The 17,967-nt window shown below is 55.9% G+C and overlaps 2 protein-coding genes across 3 annotated transcripts in view; both read left to right on the forward strand.

The window, feature by feature from the left end:
• The first annotated feature begins 1,642 nt into the window (after positions 1-1,642).
• CBX6 (chromobox 6) lies at positions 1,643-12,233 on the forward strand. 2 transcript variants are annotated; one of them, XM_074391240.1, is made up of 5 exons: positions 1,643-1,838; positions 2,015-2,058; positions 2,202-2,267; positions 2,412-2,478; positions 6,657-12,233. In XM_074391240.1, exons 1-5 carry the CDS (start codon positions 1,770-1,772, stop codon positions 7,593-7,595), a joined length of 1,185 nt encoding a protein of 394 aa, XP_074247341.1. In that variant the 5' UTR covers positions 1,643-1,769; the 3' UTR covers positions 7,596-12,233. The 2 variants fall into 2 exon arrangements, with proteins under 2 accessions (XP_074247341.1, XP_039318975.1); XM_039463041.2 differs by having other exon boundaries at positions 1,644-1,838; positions 6,603-12,233.
• A 3,047-nt stretch (positions 12,234-15,280) lies between these two features.
• NPTXR (neuronal pentraxin receptor) overlaps positions 15,281-17,967 on the forward strand; it is a 42,034-nt gene continuing 39,347 nt past the window's right edge. The window contains exon 1 of the mRNA XM_039462979.2: positions 15,281-15,338. Coding sequence (XP_039318913.1) covers positions 15,281-15,338 — 58 coding nt within the window. The remainder of the gene's footprint in view (positions 15,339-17,967) is intronic.

The following is a 17,967-nucleotide window of genomic DNA, read 5'->3' on the forward strand; positions in this document are numbered from 1 at the left end:
TCTCTCTCTCTCTCTCTCATACCCACTCCACTCACCTGCCCATCCACCACCACCCATGTCTCCCAGGAAGGCAGCAGCTCACCAGCAAATAGCTGTTTCCCCGGAACACATGATTTTAAGTGAGGAGAGGGATTTCTCTCAAGGTAATGATTGGACAAATCTGCAGGGATGAAAAGACTAACATTTTGATATGGTGGATTTGGACCCAAGAACTGGCATGGTAGCACAGAAACCTAAAAACCTTTCCTAGTGAACCAGTGATGTTCGCAAGATACAACCCTGATTCTTCCACTTCCCCATTAGTCCTCACCCCGTCTCAGCCCCAAGGTGGTCACTGAAAGCATGGTGACATCTGTATTTAATGACATCGAAAGATGTCCACTTTACAGCATTAAGGGAGAAAAGCAGATTCCAGAACAGTGTGAATAGCGTGATCCCATTTTGTTAAAAAATCAAATCTACAATGTATGTGTGTATACATACATAGACATATACATATACGTCTACCTATACATACGTATACAGGTGTAGGTGAGTTCATGCAGGCATAGAGCAGAGGCCGGAAGACTGCTGGAGAGGTGAACAATGGTTTTATGGGGGTTATAGACAGTCGCTTTTTTAATCTGTATTTTTTAAATGGTTTTACAAAGAACAAGACTACTAACATAATGCGAAATAAAGTCCAAGTAATTTCAACATTTAAAAAAAGGAGCACTTTACGTGGCAGGGCTATTTTGCGTGTGTCCATTCCTGGACAGCCCCGGCTGAATCCCGCGCCCCTCCCCAAGTAGGAAGCTGGGGTCCGCAGAGCAATGGCGGAAGCTTGGAGGAGCCGCGGACCGGAGAGGGACGCGGCCGGGTCGGCGGGCCGGGAGGGGCTGCTGGGAATCGGAAAACACAGACAGGTCCGCGAAGGCGGCTGGCGCCCGATGACCAGATGATGCCCCGCTGTGGGCCCGAGGGGGGTGCGGGAGCACGTTCCTGCCCACGGCCCCGCTCCCTCCCCCACGGCCACAGCGGCCCCGCGAGTCCTCCCGGGTCTCCTGGGCGAGGGCAGGTGCCGCCCGAGACCCCGGCCGCAGACAGATGCCCAAGGTCACCCCGGCCTCCCTCGGCCCGGGCCGAACACCCCTTTTCTGCGGGGGCGTTTTTGTTTTAACTCTTCCGAACTGGTTACAAAACCACACTCCCACGAATACATAAATAATGGCTGGGGGGCGATGCTTTAAAGAAATTCCCGCAAGGCTGGCGAGGCCACAGCAACTGCATTTCTGCTGCATCATATTTAACTCTTCGCAGGCTGCTGCGGGAGACGCGCGGCGGCGGAGACACTCGGGCTCCACCGCCCTTCCCCGCCCGGGGCTGGCGACACCCGCGTGGGGATTAAGAGGCGAGGAGAGGGTGTCAGCGATCCCGCTCCCGCAAGATGGGAGAGTGGCAAGCGTAAGGCCGCAGCGCGCCCGCTAGCCGGGCACCCACCCGGTCTGCCGGCCGCGGCTCCCGCCCCTGGCGCGGCCCCTTTAAGAGCCAGCGCGCGCCCCCGCCCCGCGAGCGCCGACTTTCCCTGGCAACCGCCCCGGGGGAGGGGGAGGTCCTGGCAACCGCGCGCCGGCCGCGAGGGTCACGTGACGGCCCGCAGCTGGAACGCGAGCGCGCGCCCCACCGCGCGCCCGCCCGCCGGGGCCTGGGCGCTGCGGCGCGTGCGCGAGCGGTGCCGCACCGGCCGCGGGCGCAGGGAGTATTATGGGCTGTGGGTGCCGCTGAGCAAGATGGAGCTGTCTGCAGTGGGCGAGCGGGTCTTCGCGGCCGAATCCATCATCAAACGGCGGATCCGAAAGGTGAGCCGCCGCCCGGGGCGGGCCTCCGCTGTCCGCAGCCGGGGCCGGGGCCGGGGGCCCTCGGGGCGAAGCGGTCCCGCTAGCCGGGCTCCCTCGCCCAGCCCCGCGCCGCCGCCTCCTCGCGTCCCCGCATCCTCCCCACCCCCATCCCCCTTTTTCTCCTCTCTGTTTTTCAGGGACGCATCGAGTACCTGGTGAAATGGAAGGGGTGGGCGATCAAGTGAGTGTCGCGGGGTCCGGGGGCGTCGCGGGAGGGGAGGCAGCGGGCACCGGGGCCTGGGGTGGGGGTGCGCGCGCTTGCTCTCGCCGCGTGCTGTCCCTCTCTGGTCTTCATCCTAATTTTGTGCGTGTGTGACTCGGCAGGTACAGCACTTGGGAGCCCGAGGAGAACATCCTGGACTCCCGGCTCATTGCAGCCTTCGAGCAAAAGTGAGTTGTTGGGGAAGCTGGCAGGGGTGGCGGGGCCGAGGCTCATCTGGGGCGCCGCACGGGGAAGCGGGAGAGCCGGGGAAGGCAGCGCGAATGGGGCCCGAGAAGGGGCTCTTTTTAACCTCTCGTGTTTTTCGGCCACAGGGAGAGGGAGCGTGAGTTGTATGGACCCAAGAAGAGGGGACCTAAACCCAAAACTTTCCTCCTGAAGGTAACCTGGCCCAGCCCCAGCAGCATCCCCCTCTCGGGCCCCCAGCCCAGCACAGCACGGGGCCTGGAAGGGAGGGACAGATCGGCTGCCGCCCAAGCGGGCGGGCCTTTCCAGAGAGGCCCCAGCTGGGCAGGGGGTGGTTGTGAGCCCCCCAAGAAACCCCTGATGGCAGGCCTTAGCCAGCTTCAGCTTCAACAAGAGGGTCCTGAGACGGGATAATCCTCCCTCTTGAAAGCAGGGTCTGGGGGTGCCTGCAGGGCTCCAGGAAGGGGTTGCTGAGGCAGGTGGGTGATGGCGTGGGAGGGGGGCGTTGGTTTGAGCTATTAGGTCTGTGCTGGGAGTTGGGACCCAGGGGGAGAGTGAGTGGGGTCTCACTTCTGGGCAGGGCACAGGGAGAGGACTTGGGAGGACTACCTGCCTCCCTGCTCCTAGCTTCCCCCAGTCCCTGTCTTTCAGGATTTGTTCCGCCTGGCTCCCCTCCTTTCTCAGAGATCCAACTTGAATTTGACCTCAAATCACTTTAAGTTTATCGCCCAGGCTGGGCCACTAACTTTAGGACTCTGAGCCTCATTTTCCCCCCACTGCCAGCCCAGCCATTTCTGGAGGATGGGGGTGTGGGAGCGAGAGCATAGCATATTAGCCTCCGCTAGGGAGGGAAGAACTTCCAGAGGAAGCCATCTTGGAGGATCTGGGTTTTTATTTTATTTTGACAAGGAAAAGCAGAGTCTGGGAAAGGAAGGGCAAGATGACCCCAGGTGACAGGCAAGGCTGCAAGTGGGACTCACTGGGCCACCTGTCTCCCTGTAGTGCTACGGATGCCTCAGGCCCCCTCCCACCCGACAGCTGATGACTTTGTGGGAGGACTCCTTTTCAGAGAAGAGAAGCAGAAGTGAAGGAAATATTGGTTTCCAGAATTCCGTATTTTTATAATCCCCATCCCCAGGCGACGCACATCCTAGGGGATCCAGAGAGTAACCTTAACCCTGATGCTTCTCCTGGGGAGGGATGGGCGGAGCAGCTGGAAGCCTGATGGGCTGTGTGACAGCCTCTTAGTGCAGCTGGGGCACCCTCTAGCGGCGAAGCGACTATGACCTCGAGCATTGATAGACAAAACGCCTTTTTTCTTGATAGTTCTTTTCGTTCCTGAACTGGCTGTGGGCGTAATACAGTGCTGAGCTCCCTACATGGATTATCTTCTTTAATTCTCTCAACAGCTAGAAGAAGTAGGGAGTTTTATGTCCATTTCGCAGATTGAAAAATCAGGGCCCAGGAAGGGAAAGTGACATACCTGAGGTCCAACTTCCTGGCCTCATCCTGTCTCCTTTTCTTCATCTTGTGCCTTGAGGAGTCCATGTCAGGGTGAGGGGGTGAGGCAGACACACAGAGGAAACTAGGAAAGCTGCAGGGTTGGTGTGGCAGGGAATGGAGACGCAGATGGGAGGAAGGACATTTTTATCTGGACCCTAAGAAACAGGCAGCCTGAGAGTGACGTGGATATTTGTGAGGGGCTGTGGAGATTAGCTTGGGCCAAACCCATTGCTCTGCGACTCCCTGAGAGGCAGTATGGCAGAGTCAGCAAATTACACTCAGTGCTTTCTGCCAGGAGCTACTCTGAAGTGAACAGGAGCCCACGAGATAGCTTCCATCCTCCGTTTTATGCATGGGGGAAAAAGGCCTGAGGTATTCAGTAACTTACCCACAGACATGGAGAGAGGCCATGGTAGAGTCCAGGTGCTTGAACCTTCACAGCTTCCACAGTGCATGCCAAGCTGTGCCTGTCACCTGGTCAGAGTGCAAGAAACGTGTTGGCTACAGTTATTTTCAATTCACCAGGCCAACTTAGGTCCCTCTTTCAAAGAGTTCTCCATGTTGGGAGGAAGAGGAAGGGTGAACCCTTTTAAAATATATGCATATATAGAAAGTATAAAGTAAGGGATGTCCATGTAGGCAAAGCATACATTGGAAAAAGATCACTGCTTATCAGCCCACCACCCATGGGTAGGTCTGTTCAGTTATTTGCTGCATACCAGGCACTGTGCTGAGTGGGTGCCACGTACCCTCTGATCATCACAGGAGTGCCGTGGCAGGCCCTGTGATGGTCGTGCACATAGAGAAAGGAGACGCACTGAGCCAGGGTTGCTTTCCGGGCCTGCTGTTTGCCCCTCCCCCGGGACTGTCTGTCACCGCTGGACTCTTGGAAGCATAATTGCAGAAGTCAGGAAGCTCAGGCAGTATGCAGAAGGAGTAAATCCTAATCTCCAGAGAGTCACAAATTGTGGGGGTCCCCTAAGCTCCTGTGGGGTGCACCTGCAGAATGTCCTGTTTACCATGCCAAAAAAGTGTGGGCTTTTCCCTGCCTTTGTGTGGGAAGGGTCTGGGGGCCCAGTCCCTGGGAGCTCAGCTGGCAGCATTGGCATGGGCAGGTCTGGCTTCATGTGCTGCCACCTAGTGTCGGAAGGGACCGATAACCAAGCAGCCCCTGGAGGCCCCAGGCTGGGCTGGGAGGACCACGTGGAGTCACAGTCCCTTCTCCCATGGCGTGAAGGCCACGTTCTGAATGAAGACATCCTTGCTTACCCAGCAAACACCTCTCCTGGGAGTTGTGGTCAAATGTAATGTAGTCTTGTCTGAGGGGCATGTGGGCTAACTTCAGGTACTGGTTAAGTATCCGGTGCTGTGGGGAGTGAAGTCGAGAGACCTCAAAACAGATCCCACCGTCAGGGACCTCACAGACCAACCATGGGGATGTGGTCTTCTCCTTGGTCCCCACCATCTCCCACCTGGATTGAGGGCAGCCATCCCCTAACAAGCCTCCCTGCCGCAGTAGGAGCCAGAGTATCTGCAAAACCCACACCCCTTGTGGCACCACCCCACACACATCCCAGCCTCTGTCCCCAGCCCTTGCTTTCAGTCCCAACTCCTTGGCATCTTCTCACACCACTAGGACATTGCCCACAGGACTCTCTACCTGCATGCTCTGTCTCTGTCTTAGCCAGCTACCTCGGCCTCTGGAACTGTCTGAGGTGCAGTCAGGACTCTGTAAGGACCAGGATTTTCTCCTACTTATGTGTCAGGGCCAGGCTTCGATGTTTCATTCTCCAGGCCTGGGGTTTGTAGTTCTGTGGGCTCTGCAGTTCCTTTGCTGCAGCAAATTACTTCGTGTTCCTGCTGCCGGCCATCCTCCCTGTAATAGGGCGACTCCCTAGGGGAGAGGCTGTGTGTGTGCAGCTGTAACCCCAAGCAGCTGGTGCCTGGTGCTTTAGCACCTTCCTTAGTAAAGGAAGGACTGCCATGTAGATGGTTTACATTGCCGTATGAGTCCCTTACCCTCTCTCCATTTGGTGGCATCTGACAGCAGGTGGGTTGTACTGGAACCTGGGGTCTCTTGAGAGCCCTGCAGCTTTAGAGAGATTTCATGCCTGAAAGGACAGTTGGGCCTAGGAGCCTGGGACAGTATGCCTGGCTGCCCATAACCTTTGTGCCACCATCCTGCTCCAGACCATCTTGGCACAGAGAATAGGGAGTGGCCGGTCCTACCTCCAGCCCTTTTCCCACCAAACTCATGTCTGACTAGGTTGGATTCCAACCCAGGCTTTGAGATGCATTGGCACCAGTTCACTCTGAGCCAGGTCCTGGACAGACAAGTAAATGAGACCCACCCAGGGAAGCACAGCGGCTGAGAGGCTGGCCAGCTGGGGAGGCAGGCTGGAGCTGGAGCTCAGCTTGCTCAAAGACCAGAGAGTACTGGGCACTGTGGACAAGGTGGCTTAGCAGGTTTCTGAACAAAGGTCTGCCCTCCCCATGCTGTGTCCCAATTGTCAACACGGGAGCGTCAGCACGGGCAGCCATGGAGTGGCCCGGGGCCCTCTGTGGAGCTAGCATAGGTAGTAGGTCATAGAAAAACACTGAGTTTTGGAGTTCCGCCTGGGCCAGGGTGTCCTGACTCTGACCTTAGAGTCAGGCAAATTGCTTCATCTCTGAACCTCTGTTTCCACCAGGGCTTCTCTTAAGTGCCCTCAGGATCATTAGCTGAGAGCCTCTACTTAGGGCAGGCTGGTGCAGGGTATCCAGGGGAGGTCAGTGGACAGCCCTGAGGTCCCACCCACCCCTCCCTCTGCCCGCAGGCGCGGGCCCAGGCCGAGGCCCTCCGCATCAGTGATGTGCATTTCTCTGTCAAGCCGAGCGCGAGTGCCTCCTCGCCCAAGCTGCACTCCAGTGCAGCCGTGCACCGGCTCAAGAAGGACATCCGCCGCTGCCACCGCATGTCCCGCCGTCCCCTACCCCGCCCGGACCCGCAGGGGGGCAGCCCTGGCCTGCGCCCACCCATCTCACCCTTTTCGGAGACGGTGCGCATCATCAACCGCAAGGTGAAGCCGCGGGAGCCCAAGCGGAACCGCATCATCCTGAACCTGAAGGTGATCGACAAGGGCGCGGGTGGCGGGGGCGCCGGGCAGGGTGCCGGGGCACTAGCCCGCCCCAAAGTCCCCTCGCGGAACCGCGTCATCGGCAAAAGCAAGAAGTTCAGCGAGAGCGTCCTGCGCACCCAGATCCGCCACATGAAGTTCGGAGCCTTTGCTCTGTACAAGCCCCCTCCCGCCCCCATGGCTGCCCCGCCCGCCGGCAAGGCCGAAGCCTCCGCCCCCGGCCCCGGGCTGCTCCTGGCCGCCCCAGCCGCCCCCTACGACGCCCGCAGCTCGGGCTCCTCCGGCTGCCCCTCGCCCGCACAGCAGTCCTCTGACCCTGACGACACGCCCCCCAAGCTCCTCCCTGAGAACGTGAGCCCATCTGCCCCCGGCTGGCGCGAGCCAGAGGTGCTCGACCTGTCCCTCCCTCCGGAGTCGGCAGCCACCAGCAAGCGGGCGCAGCCAGATGTCCCTGCCGCTGCCGGCCCGGCGCCGCCCACGGCCCCTGAGCCCACCGGTGCCTCCTCCGAGCCCGAGGCTGGGGACTGGCGCCCCGAGATGTCACCCTGCTCCAATGTGGTCGTCACTGATGTCACCAGCAACCTCCTGACGGTCACGATCAAGGAGTTCTGCAACCCTGAGGATTTCGAGAAGGTGGCTGCTGGGGTCGCAGGCACAGCTGGGGGTGGTGGCGGCAGTGGGGCCAGCAAGTGAGGGGGCTCCACCAAGGAGGGGGTTTGGGAGGCCTCCTGCCGGAAGTCATACTCTTGCTCCCACCCCGCCCTTGCCCCCAGCCCTCTCTCCCTGTGCTTTGCTTGTTTCAAATGGCTCAGTGTTGACCCAGGGATGGGGCTGGGCAGTTGGGGGTCCCAGAAGGCCAGGGGGCAGCGGCCACCCTGGAATGGGGCAGGGGAAGGGCACATTCCCTACCCATGCATGGTGGGGCCCACTGGGTGGTTTCTGGAAAGCCCCAGAACCTAAAGTTCCCCTGCCCCTTCCACATCCCACCCATCTCTCTAGCTTGCTTTCTGCTCTCCTGTGCCACGTCTGATTTCTCGGTGCTAACCTGGCAGCTGTGGGGCCCTTAGGAGACCCCCACTGAGGGTGGGCACAGTCCTTTGCCTTCCTGCAGATGCGGAGGCAGGAGGAGGGATTTCCTGCCTGTTTGGCAAAACCCCAGACAGAGGCCAAGGATGAGGCCAGACTCGGCCCCTCCTTCCACATCAGCCAGGGCATCGGAAGTTGGGCCAGGGCGGGGTCTTCACTGCTTGATTCTGGATGAGGCCCAAGCAGACCCCCTATGCCCTGCCCCAGCCCTGTGTCCTTCCTAACCCCCTCAGCGGTGGGAGGAACTGGCAGAGGATGCACCTGGCCGCAGTCTCCCAGCATCTAAAGGCCCCTTCAGTTCTTGACCAAAGGTGCTAGAGAACCTGCCGTGGAAACTTCCGATTGTGCGTGTGCGTCCGCCCCACTTGGTGTGTTTGTCCATGGGTTCATACGTGCATTGGGTACTAGGCCCCAGGCTGTCTGGGTGGCACCCTTTACAGTTCTTTTGAATGGGGCATTGAAGGTCTGGACCTTCCATTGCCTCAGTGGGCCTGAGGACCAGGCTCGGGTCTGGAGGTTTTCTGTAGAAGTCACCAGGCCTCCCCTCCTGGCCCGGAGTGCTGGGGGCACCATGCCCCCCGTCCCCCTCGGGGTGGTCAGCCCAACCTGTTGGGCCTTCACAGCATGGTGGGGACCGAGATAGAGAGGGAGACCCACTCCAAGTTCTCCCTTCCTCCTGGGGTTAGGGGTGGGTGCCGAAGAAGCCATTCCCCCAGGGCCTCCCGGCTTCTCCCAGCCCTTCTTTTGCTTCTGACCACTGAGGCTTTCTCACAGCCCAGGCTGGACGAAGCAAAGGAGCCTCTAGTGCCCTGGAAGCTTCCATTTCCCTCTGCTGCCAGGGAGCCAAGGCACCCATGCCAGTGGCAGAGGCCACAGCCCCAGCCTTAGGCTGGGCCCTAGGAGGGCAGGCAGGCAAAGACGAGAGACCAGAGGGGCTGCTTTCTCCAGGAGAATGAGGGTGTTGGTCCCAGGATTGGGACCAGAAGCTCTACTGACCAGCCTGGGGCCACTTCCCGGGTCCCCACTGTGCATGGGTGGCATGTTCCGGGCGTAGCTGAAGCTGGCTTCCTGGCTGTGCAGCCATGGGCCCCTCCCTCAGAAGCACGTTGGCAGGAGGCCGATCAGAACATGAGCGCCTTTGGTCCTAAGAATGGGGAGGCCGCCTTCCTTCCCAATCTCCATGCCCAGGCCCATAGCATCGCCCTAGCCCTCCCCTCCCCAGGATGTAGAACGGGGACCCTCGCAGGGTCGGGGTGGGGGCTGGTACTCCTCGGCCCCTCCCTACCCTGCCCTGTGTGTTGGCTTTGTGGCCGTCCAAGTGCCAATTGGCTTTCCCCCCAAATAAGGGCTGGCATTTCTCCTCTGTCCTTGGAGGTGATTTCCCCCTGACACCCTCCCCCAGGTGAGCGACCACCTGGGTGCCAGTTACAGGTGTTTCCAGAGACCATAGAAATGTGTTTTCCTGAGAGTTTGTGTCATTCGTGACTTTTTTGTAAAGAAGTTGTGTTTTCAGAGGTGATTTTATGACAGGAAAGTGAAAGAATTAGTTTTGCAAAAAAAAAAAAAAACAAAAAAAGAGGAAAAAAAAGAAATAGAAAAAAATATTGTGGGGTTCCTATGGGGGGGTGGGGGGGAGAAAGAGATATTTAAAGAAAAAATAGTAACGCAGTGATTGCACAGGTGAGGTGGCAATGTCAGGATGGAGAGGAGGCCTGGGACCAGCTGGCAGCGCCCCCAGCGTCGCAGGCACTGTGGAGAGGGTCTGAACTCAGATCTCCACACCATTGCTCGCTCAAAGGGAAAGGCAGCAGCGGGTCCCTGGGGAGCTAGCCCAAGCTGCGGGTCTGAGGTTTGGGAGGTGGGGTTGTCACTGGTGATTTTCTCCAGGAGGCTGGTGAGTGGGCAGTTTGGTTTTTTGCTCCCTTCTGTTCCTTTGCCAGTCAATGGGCCATCTGGTTCCTACCACCACCACCCCATGGGGGACACCTCCCTCCCTGTCACCCTGAAGCCCCCAACCCCTCTGAGCCTCCCTGGTCTGAAAGGAGATGCAGGCTTCTGGAGGCAAGAAGCTGGGCCCTAGGGGTGGCTGGGGGAGGGAATTCATTTCCCTTCACAGGTGGTCTGCTTCTGCTGGCCTGAGCTCCAAGCGGAGCAGCCCGAGCCCAGCCTCGGTGCATGAAGAGGCATCAGGCACACCACCTTGAGTGCCCCTGGGGGCCCGAGTGGATGGGACCAAGGATGAGCGGAGGCCTCCTTCCCTCCCTCTCCGGCACCCCTGCCCCCCACACTTGCACGGACCGGCCTCCATGGGCCCCTCCTCCACCCTTGCTGCTTTCCATTTGCCTAATTACCAAGCAGAAGTTGCAATCTGGTTTGCTTTATTTTTATATGTGAAATAACCCCCAAAGCCTGATCTCCTCCCATGTTCAATAATGGTTGGGGCATCTGTCATCTCCCCTTAAGTGCGCCCCCTCCCCACCCAAGTATCAGAGGAAACAGGTGAGGTCTAGTGTGTCTGGTTTCAGCTGGAAACTTGGGACCCATCCCTGGCTCCGTCCCGGCTCTGATCTTTAGTTTGCTCTCTGTGAAATTGGTGTATTAGGCATCAAGGCCTCTTCACAAAGCGCTGCTGATGTCAGAGCAGCCACCAAGTACCAGGTGGGGGTCAAGGTTGCTGGTACTAGGACCCCTGGCTGCCCACAACCCCTCTTTGTTCTCACCCGGCAAAGGGATCAGGGTCAAAATGAGCCTCATCCTTCCTATGATCTGGGAAGAGGTGATGATCCGGTCCCCAACTTCAGCGTGAGGTGGGCAGAGTTGGGGGGATGGCCCCTTTTCAGAGGTGGAAATGGTTTTGGAGAAGCCCAGCTGCTTCACTGGAGGAATGCGGCAGGGACAAGGGTCCAGGATGCTTTCTTTGGCCTTTGGGGAAAAGCCCTTTAAAAGGTAGGGTGCAGGCCCTGGAGACAGCACCAGACTGGCAGCGAGCCCCTGAGCCAGGAGGTCCTGGAGGAGAGCCAGGCCAGTGCACCCGCCCAAGGCTGGAGGGTCAGCCCCAAAAGGGAGCTGGGTTGGCCAGGGGACTGGGCTGCTACCAGCCTCTCTGGCCTCTGGGGACCCGAGAGGACACACCCCCACTTTGCTGTGTCATTTTGTTTCGGTTTGTGGTGGTTTTTTTCTTTTTCTTTCTTTTTTTTTTTTTTTTTTGCACTTCGCCCACATGGGACAGTGGAGCCCCACCTGGTCAGTTCCACTCGGGCTCCCATGCACTTGCCCAAGGCAGCCTCTTTAGGGCTGGTATGGTTTGAGGAATCACTTTTAAAGAAAAAAAAGATGTTGAAAGGTTTTAGTTTCTTCCCTGTCTGCATGTCCTCTCATATAGAAAGCCCAGAATTAGGGGCCGGAACTCCAGGAGAGGGTCTCCCAGACTCATCTCTTGCTGACAGTCACCAGGATGCAGAAATAGGAAGATGGTTAGTGGGGTCTAAAGATGGCCCCTCCCAGACCTTCGCGGTTCCCTCCTCCACCCTCTGTGATCTTTGGAGGAGTCAGTGCCTCACTCCAGCAGTGAGTGCCTACTGTATGCAGGAAGTCAGCCAGGCAAAGGGGAACTGACAGTCTCATGGGGGAGCCCACTTGCCGCAGGCCAGGTAGCGGAGCGAAGGCTGCCCTTGCTGCTGGGTGGAGAGGGAGACTTCTTTTTGTTGGTTTTAATTTAAAAACACAAAGGCCTAAAGAAATACGTATCTTATAATTTTTTTTAATTTTTGAGAAGTTCATTTAATGAATTGTGCACGAATGAATTCTATATATATAAAATATACATATATAGCTCTATATTTGGGGAGGGGCACTGTCTCTTTTTTCTCATTTTTAAAATGAAGTGTTGTTGCCTTTGTATGTGGTTCAACCATCCAGCTCCCAGCTGGCTAAACTTTGCCTCCAGTGGTCAAAGATGGGAAAATAGTGGGGTTGGCAGGAGATGGGAAATGGAGGTGCTGCCCCGGCATGGGGGGCAGGTCCCCCAGTCCACCCTGCCCCTCCTCCGATGGAGAAGATGCCTAATTGGGGGTGTGGGTTTGGGCTCCATCCTGGATTCGGTGGTTCCGGGGGAGGGGTGGGTCTGTGCCGATTACTCTGTCTTGTACGTTTGTTCTGCTGCTCTTCAATATTGTATCAACGCCAGGAAAGGGGGGTGAAAAGCCTCTTTTACCCCCCAAATAAATTGTCACATTCCGAAGCTGAGGCCTAGCCCCTAGGTTGGGGTGTGTCTGTCTCTTCTTCCAGTTGTGACTGGTTTTTCAGAAGCAGCAGGCCTGTGCCCCTCTAGTGACAGGTGAAGACGGGGAAGCCCTGTCCCACCACTGGCCAGAGGTGGGCCAGCACGTGCCTGCTTCCGATTCCCATTTCCCACACTCCACCAGCTCACACGTGCCTCAGCGGGAGAAACAGATGCCTGCTGCTTCTTGGACCCTTGAGAATAACTAGTAGGGGCAAGGAATAAGGTGGAGGTCTCACCACTGCCTGATCCTCAGTGGGAATCATAGCACCCGAAGAGAGGAAGGGGCCTCTAGGGTCATGGTCCCAGAGCCCAGGAGAGAGAGCAGGCCAAAATGAGGACATGGGCTGCTTTTGCCATTGGATCCCACGGTTTGGCACCACATGTCCCAGTCATGAGAATGTGGTCTTTGGGTTTGTTTTCTGGGTGTCACGTGCCTTCTCTCATGAGATGAGGCACCCTCTCCCCACATAGGTGGGCCCAAAAGCAGCAGCCCCAGGCAAACTTCTCTCCCTGTCCCAGGTGCCTGGCATTCTACCTGCAAGCTCCCGATGCCTCCCGTGGCCGCCTGTGTCCCAGGCCTGGGACAGGGGGTGCTCTCGTCTCCCCTTCCTCACCACCACACCGCCTGTCTGGCCTCTCTAGTGTCTCCCCGCCCTGCACCCCAGGGTCCTGAGCGCTTCTGCTTTGGCAGCGGCTCCTGCCTGGTCCACTGGTCTCCATCTTGGGCTGTACCTGGCCCCTGTGTCTTCCACACCAGTACCATAGGGGTCAGGGAGCCCACCGCCTTCAGGATCATGCCCCGGCACCACGGCCTCTGGGCAGGCAGGAATGTGATCTGTTTCCTTGCCACACCTAGTCCTGGTGTTGGGGATATTCAATGCAGACAGACACTGCTGTTAATTTCCAGGCTGCAGTGCCCAGAGCCCCACAGCCTATGTGCCATCTGCAAATGGCTGAGGTGCAAAGTCTCCCCCAGCCTCCACCTCCCTGCCCCTCTCCTCTTTGCCTCCCTCTGCCAGAAGCCCCTCCCCTGCCACCTGCCTGCCCTGGCACTTCTGTCAGTATTGACCTACAGTTTTGTCTGTCCCCCTCCCCAAGGACAGGGCTGAGTCTTCGTCCCCTCTCTGCCCACACCTCAGTGCCTGGCACATGGGAGGCCCAGATCATCTCCCTTATCAAGCTCAGTCCTCCTCCTATACTGACGGGGACAGTGAGGCTTGGGAGTGGCTGAGAGGTAGACCTGAGATAGTGCAATCAGCCAACTGCCTCTGAACGCTGCCAGTGGGCCTGGCCCGGGCCAGCCAGGGGCCAGCAGGACAAACGGGAGTGTGTCCCTGTCTCGGATAAGGAGCTGCCACTGGGCAGGCTGGTGGAAAGGGACCTACAGTGAAGCACTGACAGGGTAGGGGATGCCAGCCAGTAAGTCAGGACTGGTCCTGCTCAGTGGCATTGCTGCTCCTGGCCACCTCCTAGTCATCTTGAGCACCTACTTCAGTGTTACGCTCCCAGAAAGCCCTCATTCTTCCTTTTTTTTTTTTTTTTTTTTTTTTTTTTTTTGAGGCAGAGTCTCGCTTTTGTCCCCCAAGCTGGAGTGCTGCAACCTCTGCCTCCCAGGTTCAAGCAATTCCCCTGACTCAGTCTCCCGAGTAGCTGGGATTACAGGCACCTGCCACCATGCCTGGCTAATTTTTGCATTTTTAGTAGAAGCAGGGTTTGGACCATGTTGGCCGGGTTGGTCTTGAACTCCCGACTTCAGGCGATCCACCCGCCTCGGCCTCCTAAAGTATTGGAATTACAGGCATGAGCCCATACTTATTATTTCAAAACCCTGAATTATCAGCGCACCTACTATTGGCCAAGCTCTGGTGAGCACGTCACTGGCCCTAGTCTGTGTCCCTCACCCATGCCCAGTAAGCCCATGAGTTATAAGCAGACATCATGGGGAGGAGGAGGCCAGAGAGGCGATATCATCAACTTGTTCATTTGCCCCAGGGGGCACGCTTGTAGAAGGGGAGTCGGCATTCACCCCAGACCCATCTGTTTGCACTGAACCCCAAGCTCTTGGGAATGTGAATACGAGGCAGCCCATGTGAGGCAAGCACATGCCAAAATTCGTCACTGTGTCCCTGATCACAAGTCCTACCATTGCTAAGCAGGTAAGTCTCCTTATTAGTTGAGGGTTAATGAGTGAGGAGGCTGTGGCAACTTGAGGAATTAAAAGAGTTTGTGATGAAGACTGGGTAAAACCAAGCAATTGCCTGAGAGCGAGCTGACTCAGCGAGAGAGGAGGGCTGCCCAGCCTGGCCCCCACCCCTTCCTTGTCCTATTCCTGGACCTCCTCCCAGGGACTAAAGGGCAGCGTTGGGGTGAAGCTAAGGGCTGGGGCAAGCTAAGGAGTGGGGGATGGGATGGGATGGGATGAGGATGACTATTTTTTCAAAATTACTTGGTTGCTTTTTAAAAGCAAAAAGTTGAAATTTTTTGGCCCATGTCAAGCCATGCCTGGAGTGAAGAGGGAGGTGACAGAGGCCGCATCAAATCGCCCAGTCCCCCCGCCGCTCCCACAGGCCAGCTAATAAGCCTGCAAGCTGATTCTGTGCCCTCTTTGTTCAGGCTGCTGGCTTCTGAGAGGACAGACTTCAAAAAGGCCTGGTGGCCTGCAGAGGCCAAGCACAAGGACACCTGATCCACAGCGGTGGGGTCACAAAGGAAGCAGCAGGGGAGTGGCCCTGTCCTGGCCTCCAGACATCCACATGCTCTGAGCATCAGCCAGGGAAGCTGTGAGCTCAGGAGGGAGTCGCAGGAGGGACAGAGGCCACTCTAGGGTGAGAGGCTCGAAATGAATCTGGTGAGGATAAAGAGGCCTGAGGCAGTGGGGACAACAGGAAGTGGCCAGAGCGGAGGGATGTTTGGAATATTTAGGATTTGGTGAGGGACTGCCTTTTGAGAGCTTGTGAGAAAGCCTCTTGGAAGAAGCACCTGGGTATGTGGTGCAGGCAGAGGGGTAAGAATGCACTGCTCTCGGATGGAGAACCTGGTGGAGACAGCTCGCAGAGAAGATGAGTTCGGTTTGGGACACGTTGGGAGTAAATCAGCCATAGGATCCTAGAGGGATTTTCACTTACGGATTTGAGGCTCAGAGAGAGCTCCTGCCCATCCAGGCACTGCTGGAGAAATCTGTTGAAGGGTCTTGTCCCTGAGTGCACCTCAGCTCTGAGATGACTGGTCACCAGCCTTCCTGGAAGCACCACCAAGGACACAGGTGCTTAGCTGTGGAGGCCACTGGAAATTCCGGGGGTTAATGTCCAGTCCCTTATCTCCCACCTCTACCTCCCCAATCTCATTACTTTTATCTCCATGAGGCGAGGCTGGGGAGTGAGCAAGCCCATCGGATAAGTGCAGAGGCGAGACCTGAGAGTTGTGGGGTGGGGATGCTTCACATGCTTTACAAAATCACTCAGAGGCAGAGAGAATGGAACCCAGATCTGGGGTATGAAAGGATAGATCTTTCTGTCCTGCTAACCTTCTGTCTATACTTAAAGACTGGATAGGCCGAGTGTGGTGGCTCACGCCTGTAATCTCAGCACTTTTAAGGCCGAGGAGGGCGGATCACCTGAGGTCAGGAGTTCAAGAGCAGCCTGGCCAACATGGTGAAACCCCTTCTCTACTAAAAATACAAAAAGTAGCTGGGCATGGTGGTGGGCACCTGTAATCCCAGTTACTCGAGAGGCTGAGGCTGGAGAATCACTTGAACCCAGGAGGTGGAAGTTGCAGTGAGCGGAGATTGTGCCACTGCGCTCAAGTCTGTTGACAAGAGCGAGACTCCATCTCAAAAAAAAAAAAAAAAAACAGAAAAAAGGCTGGGTAAAACAGAAACATTACTTCAAATACCCAACTGAGTTTCCAATATTAAAAAAAAAAAATTCCCAGAGGCCAGAAAACAAAGATAAAAGCTAAATATCAGAGTGACAAGCAGATATTTATTCTCTGACTGTCTGGCAGGGTGGACTGATGGGTGGCAAAGGGAGGCAGGAGATGGGGGTGGGAGGTGGTGGCCTTTGCTGATGTTGGTAACCAAGGAGCTTGGGTTTTATACCTGTGGAGGGAGGGATAAGAGACAAGGCCTGGAACCCTTGCCAACAGAGGGAAGCAAGGCACCGGAATAAAACTGAACCCATATCCTCAATGAAAAAGCGAATGGTGGGGAAAGATCACCCTTCACCCTTTTTTTTTTTTTTTTTTTTGCTCTTGTTTCGCTCTTATTTCCCAGACTGGAGTACAATGGTGCAATCTCAGCTCACTGCAACCTCCACCTCCCAGGTTCAAGCAATTTTCCTGCCTCAGCCTCCCATGTAGCTGGGATTACAGGCATGTGCCACCACACCCGGCTAATTTTGTATTTTTAGTAGAGACGGGGTTTCACCCTGTTGGTCAGGCTGGTCTCGAACTCCCGACCTCAGGTGATCTACCCACTTCAGCCTCCCAAAGTGCTAGGATTACAGGCATAAGCCACCATGCCCAGCAGATCACCCTTTTACAAAGGGAGAAGAAAAGAAGTTGTCTGTTTCATTTCTGGCTCTGTTGGAAAAATTTTAAAAGAATTATCTCTTAAGAAATTTTAACTCTAGACCTTCACTAACTGAAATTTGAGGTTTGAATTTGTACTATCCACATGGTCCGAGGACTCCCAAGTACAGAAATTAATATTAGAAAAAAGCCTGGGGTGGGTTACACCACAGGCATGTGGCTACTAATAGCAAATGCAAGCCTCCGTGGCTGGTCCTACCCACAATAAAGGCCACACAAGATTCTCATAGATAAAACCCTTGTAAATGTGAGTTCACTATCCAAAATTACAAAACACACAAGCCACAAAGGCAAACAGCAAAACAACAAACGGCACATACAGAATCCTGCACCCAACACATTATTTTCAAACATGCATTGAAGATTTCCTAAAATGGCATAGTGATGTGTACCTGTAGTCCCAGCTACTCAGGAGGCTGAGGTGGGAGGATCGATTGACCCTGGGAGGTCAAGGCTGCAGTGAGTCATGATCATAACACTGCACTCCAGTCTGGGTGACAGAGCAAGATTTTGACTCTAAAAAATAAAAAGAGTGGTTAAGATGGTAAATTTTGTTATTCAAATATATTTTACTATGATTTAAAAATTGAAAAACAGAATAAAATCAATAGTGAAAAGATAACTAAAACCCCAGACTTCATCTATCCGTATAGCAACCCAGCGCTGTCTTTCTCCTGCATCTTGCTTCCTCCCTAGCCTTCTGAAATCTTCAGGACAATGAGATTAAAGGATGAATGTGAACATTCCTAATGGTGGGTAGACGCGGGGGGCGCACAGCCAATCTAATGTAAAGCTGGATGGGAACAGGTCCCCCTCTGATCCCTCTAGAGGGGATATGGTCTTCATTAGAGCAAATTGGTACCAAAGGCTTTTCTGTCTTTTCCAAAGGATGAGTGAGCTCAGAGCTTGACAAAGACATGAGCCTCCATTTAAATGACAGCCGCCAGCAATCAGCCTTTATGAGCACAAGGGCCTGGGAAACATCGGTGCAGAGCCAGGGTAGGCTGATGGAAATAGAACAAAGCCGGGTGGCAGGGGTCCTCAGTCCCATGAAACAAGGACAAGCCCCCCACCAGCTTCTCCTGCCCATCACGCCTCAGGGTCTGAAAC

Source organism: Saimiri boliviensis, chromosome 21 (genome assembly GCF_048565385.1).
Source record: "Saimiri boliviensis isolate mSaiBol1 chromosome 21, mSaiBol1.pri, whole genome shotgun sequence".
Classification (NCBI taxonomy): domain Eukaryota; kingdom Metazoa; phylum Chordata; class Mammalia; order Primates; family Cebidae; genus Saimiri; species Saimiri boliviensis.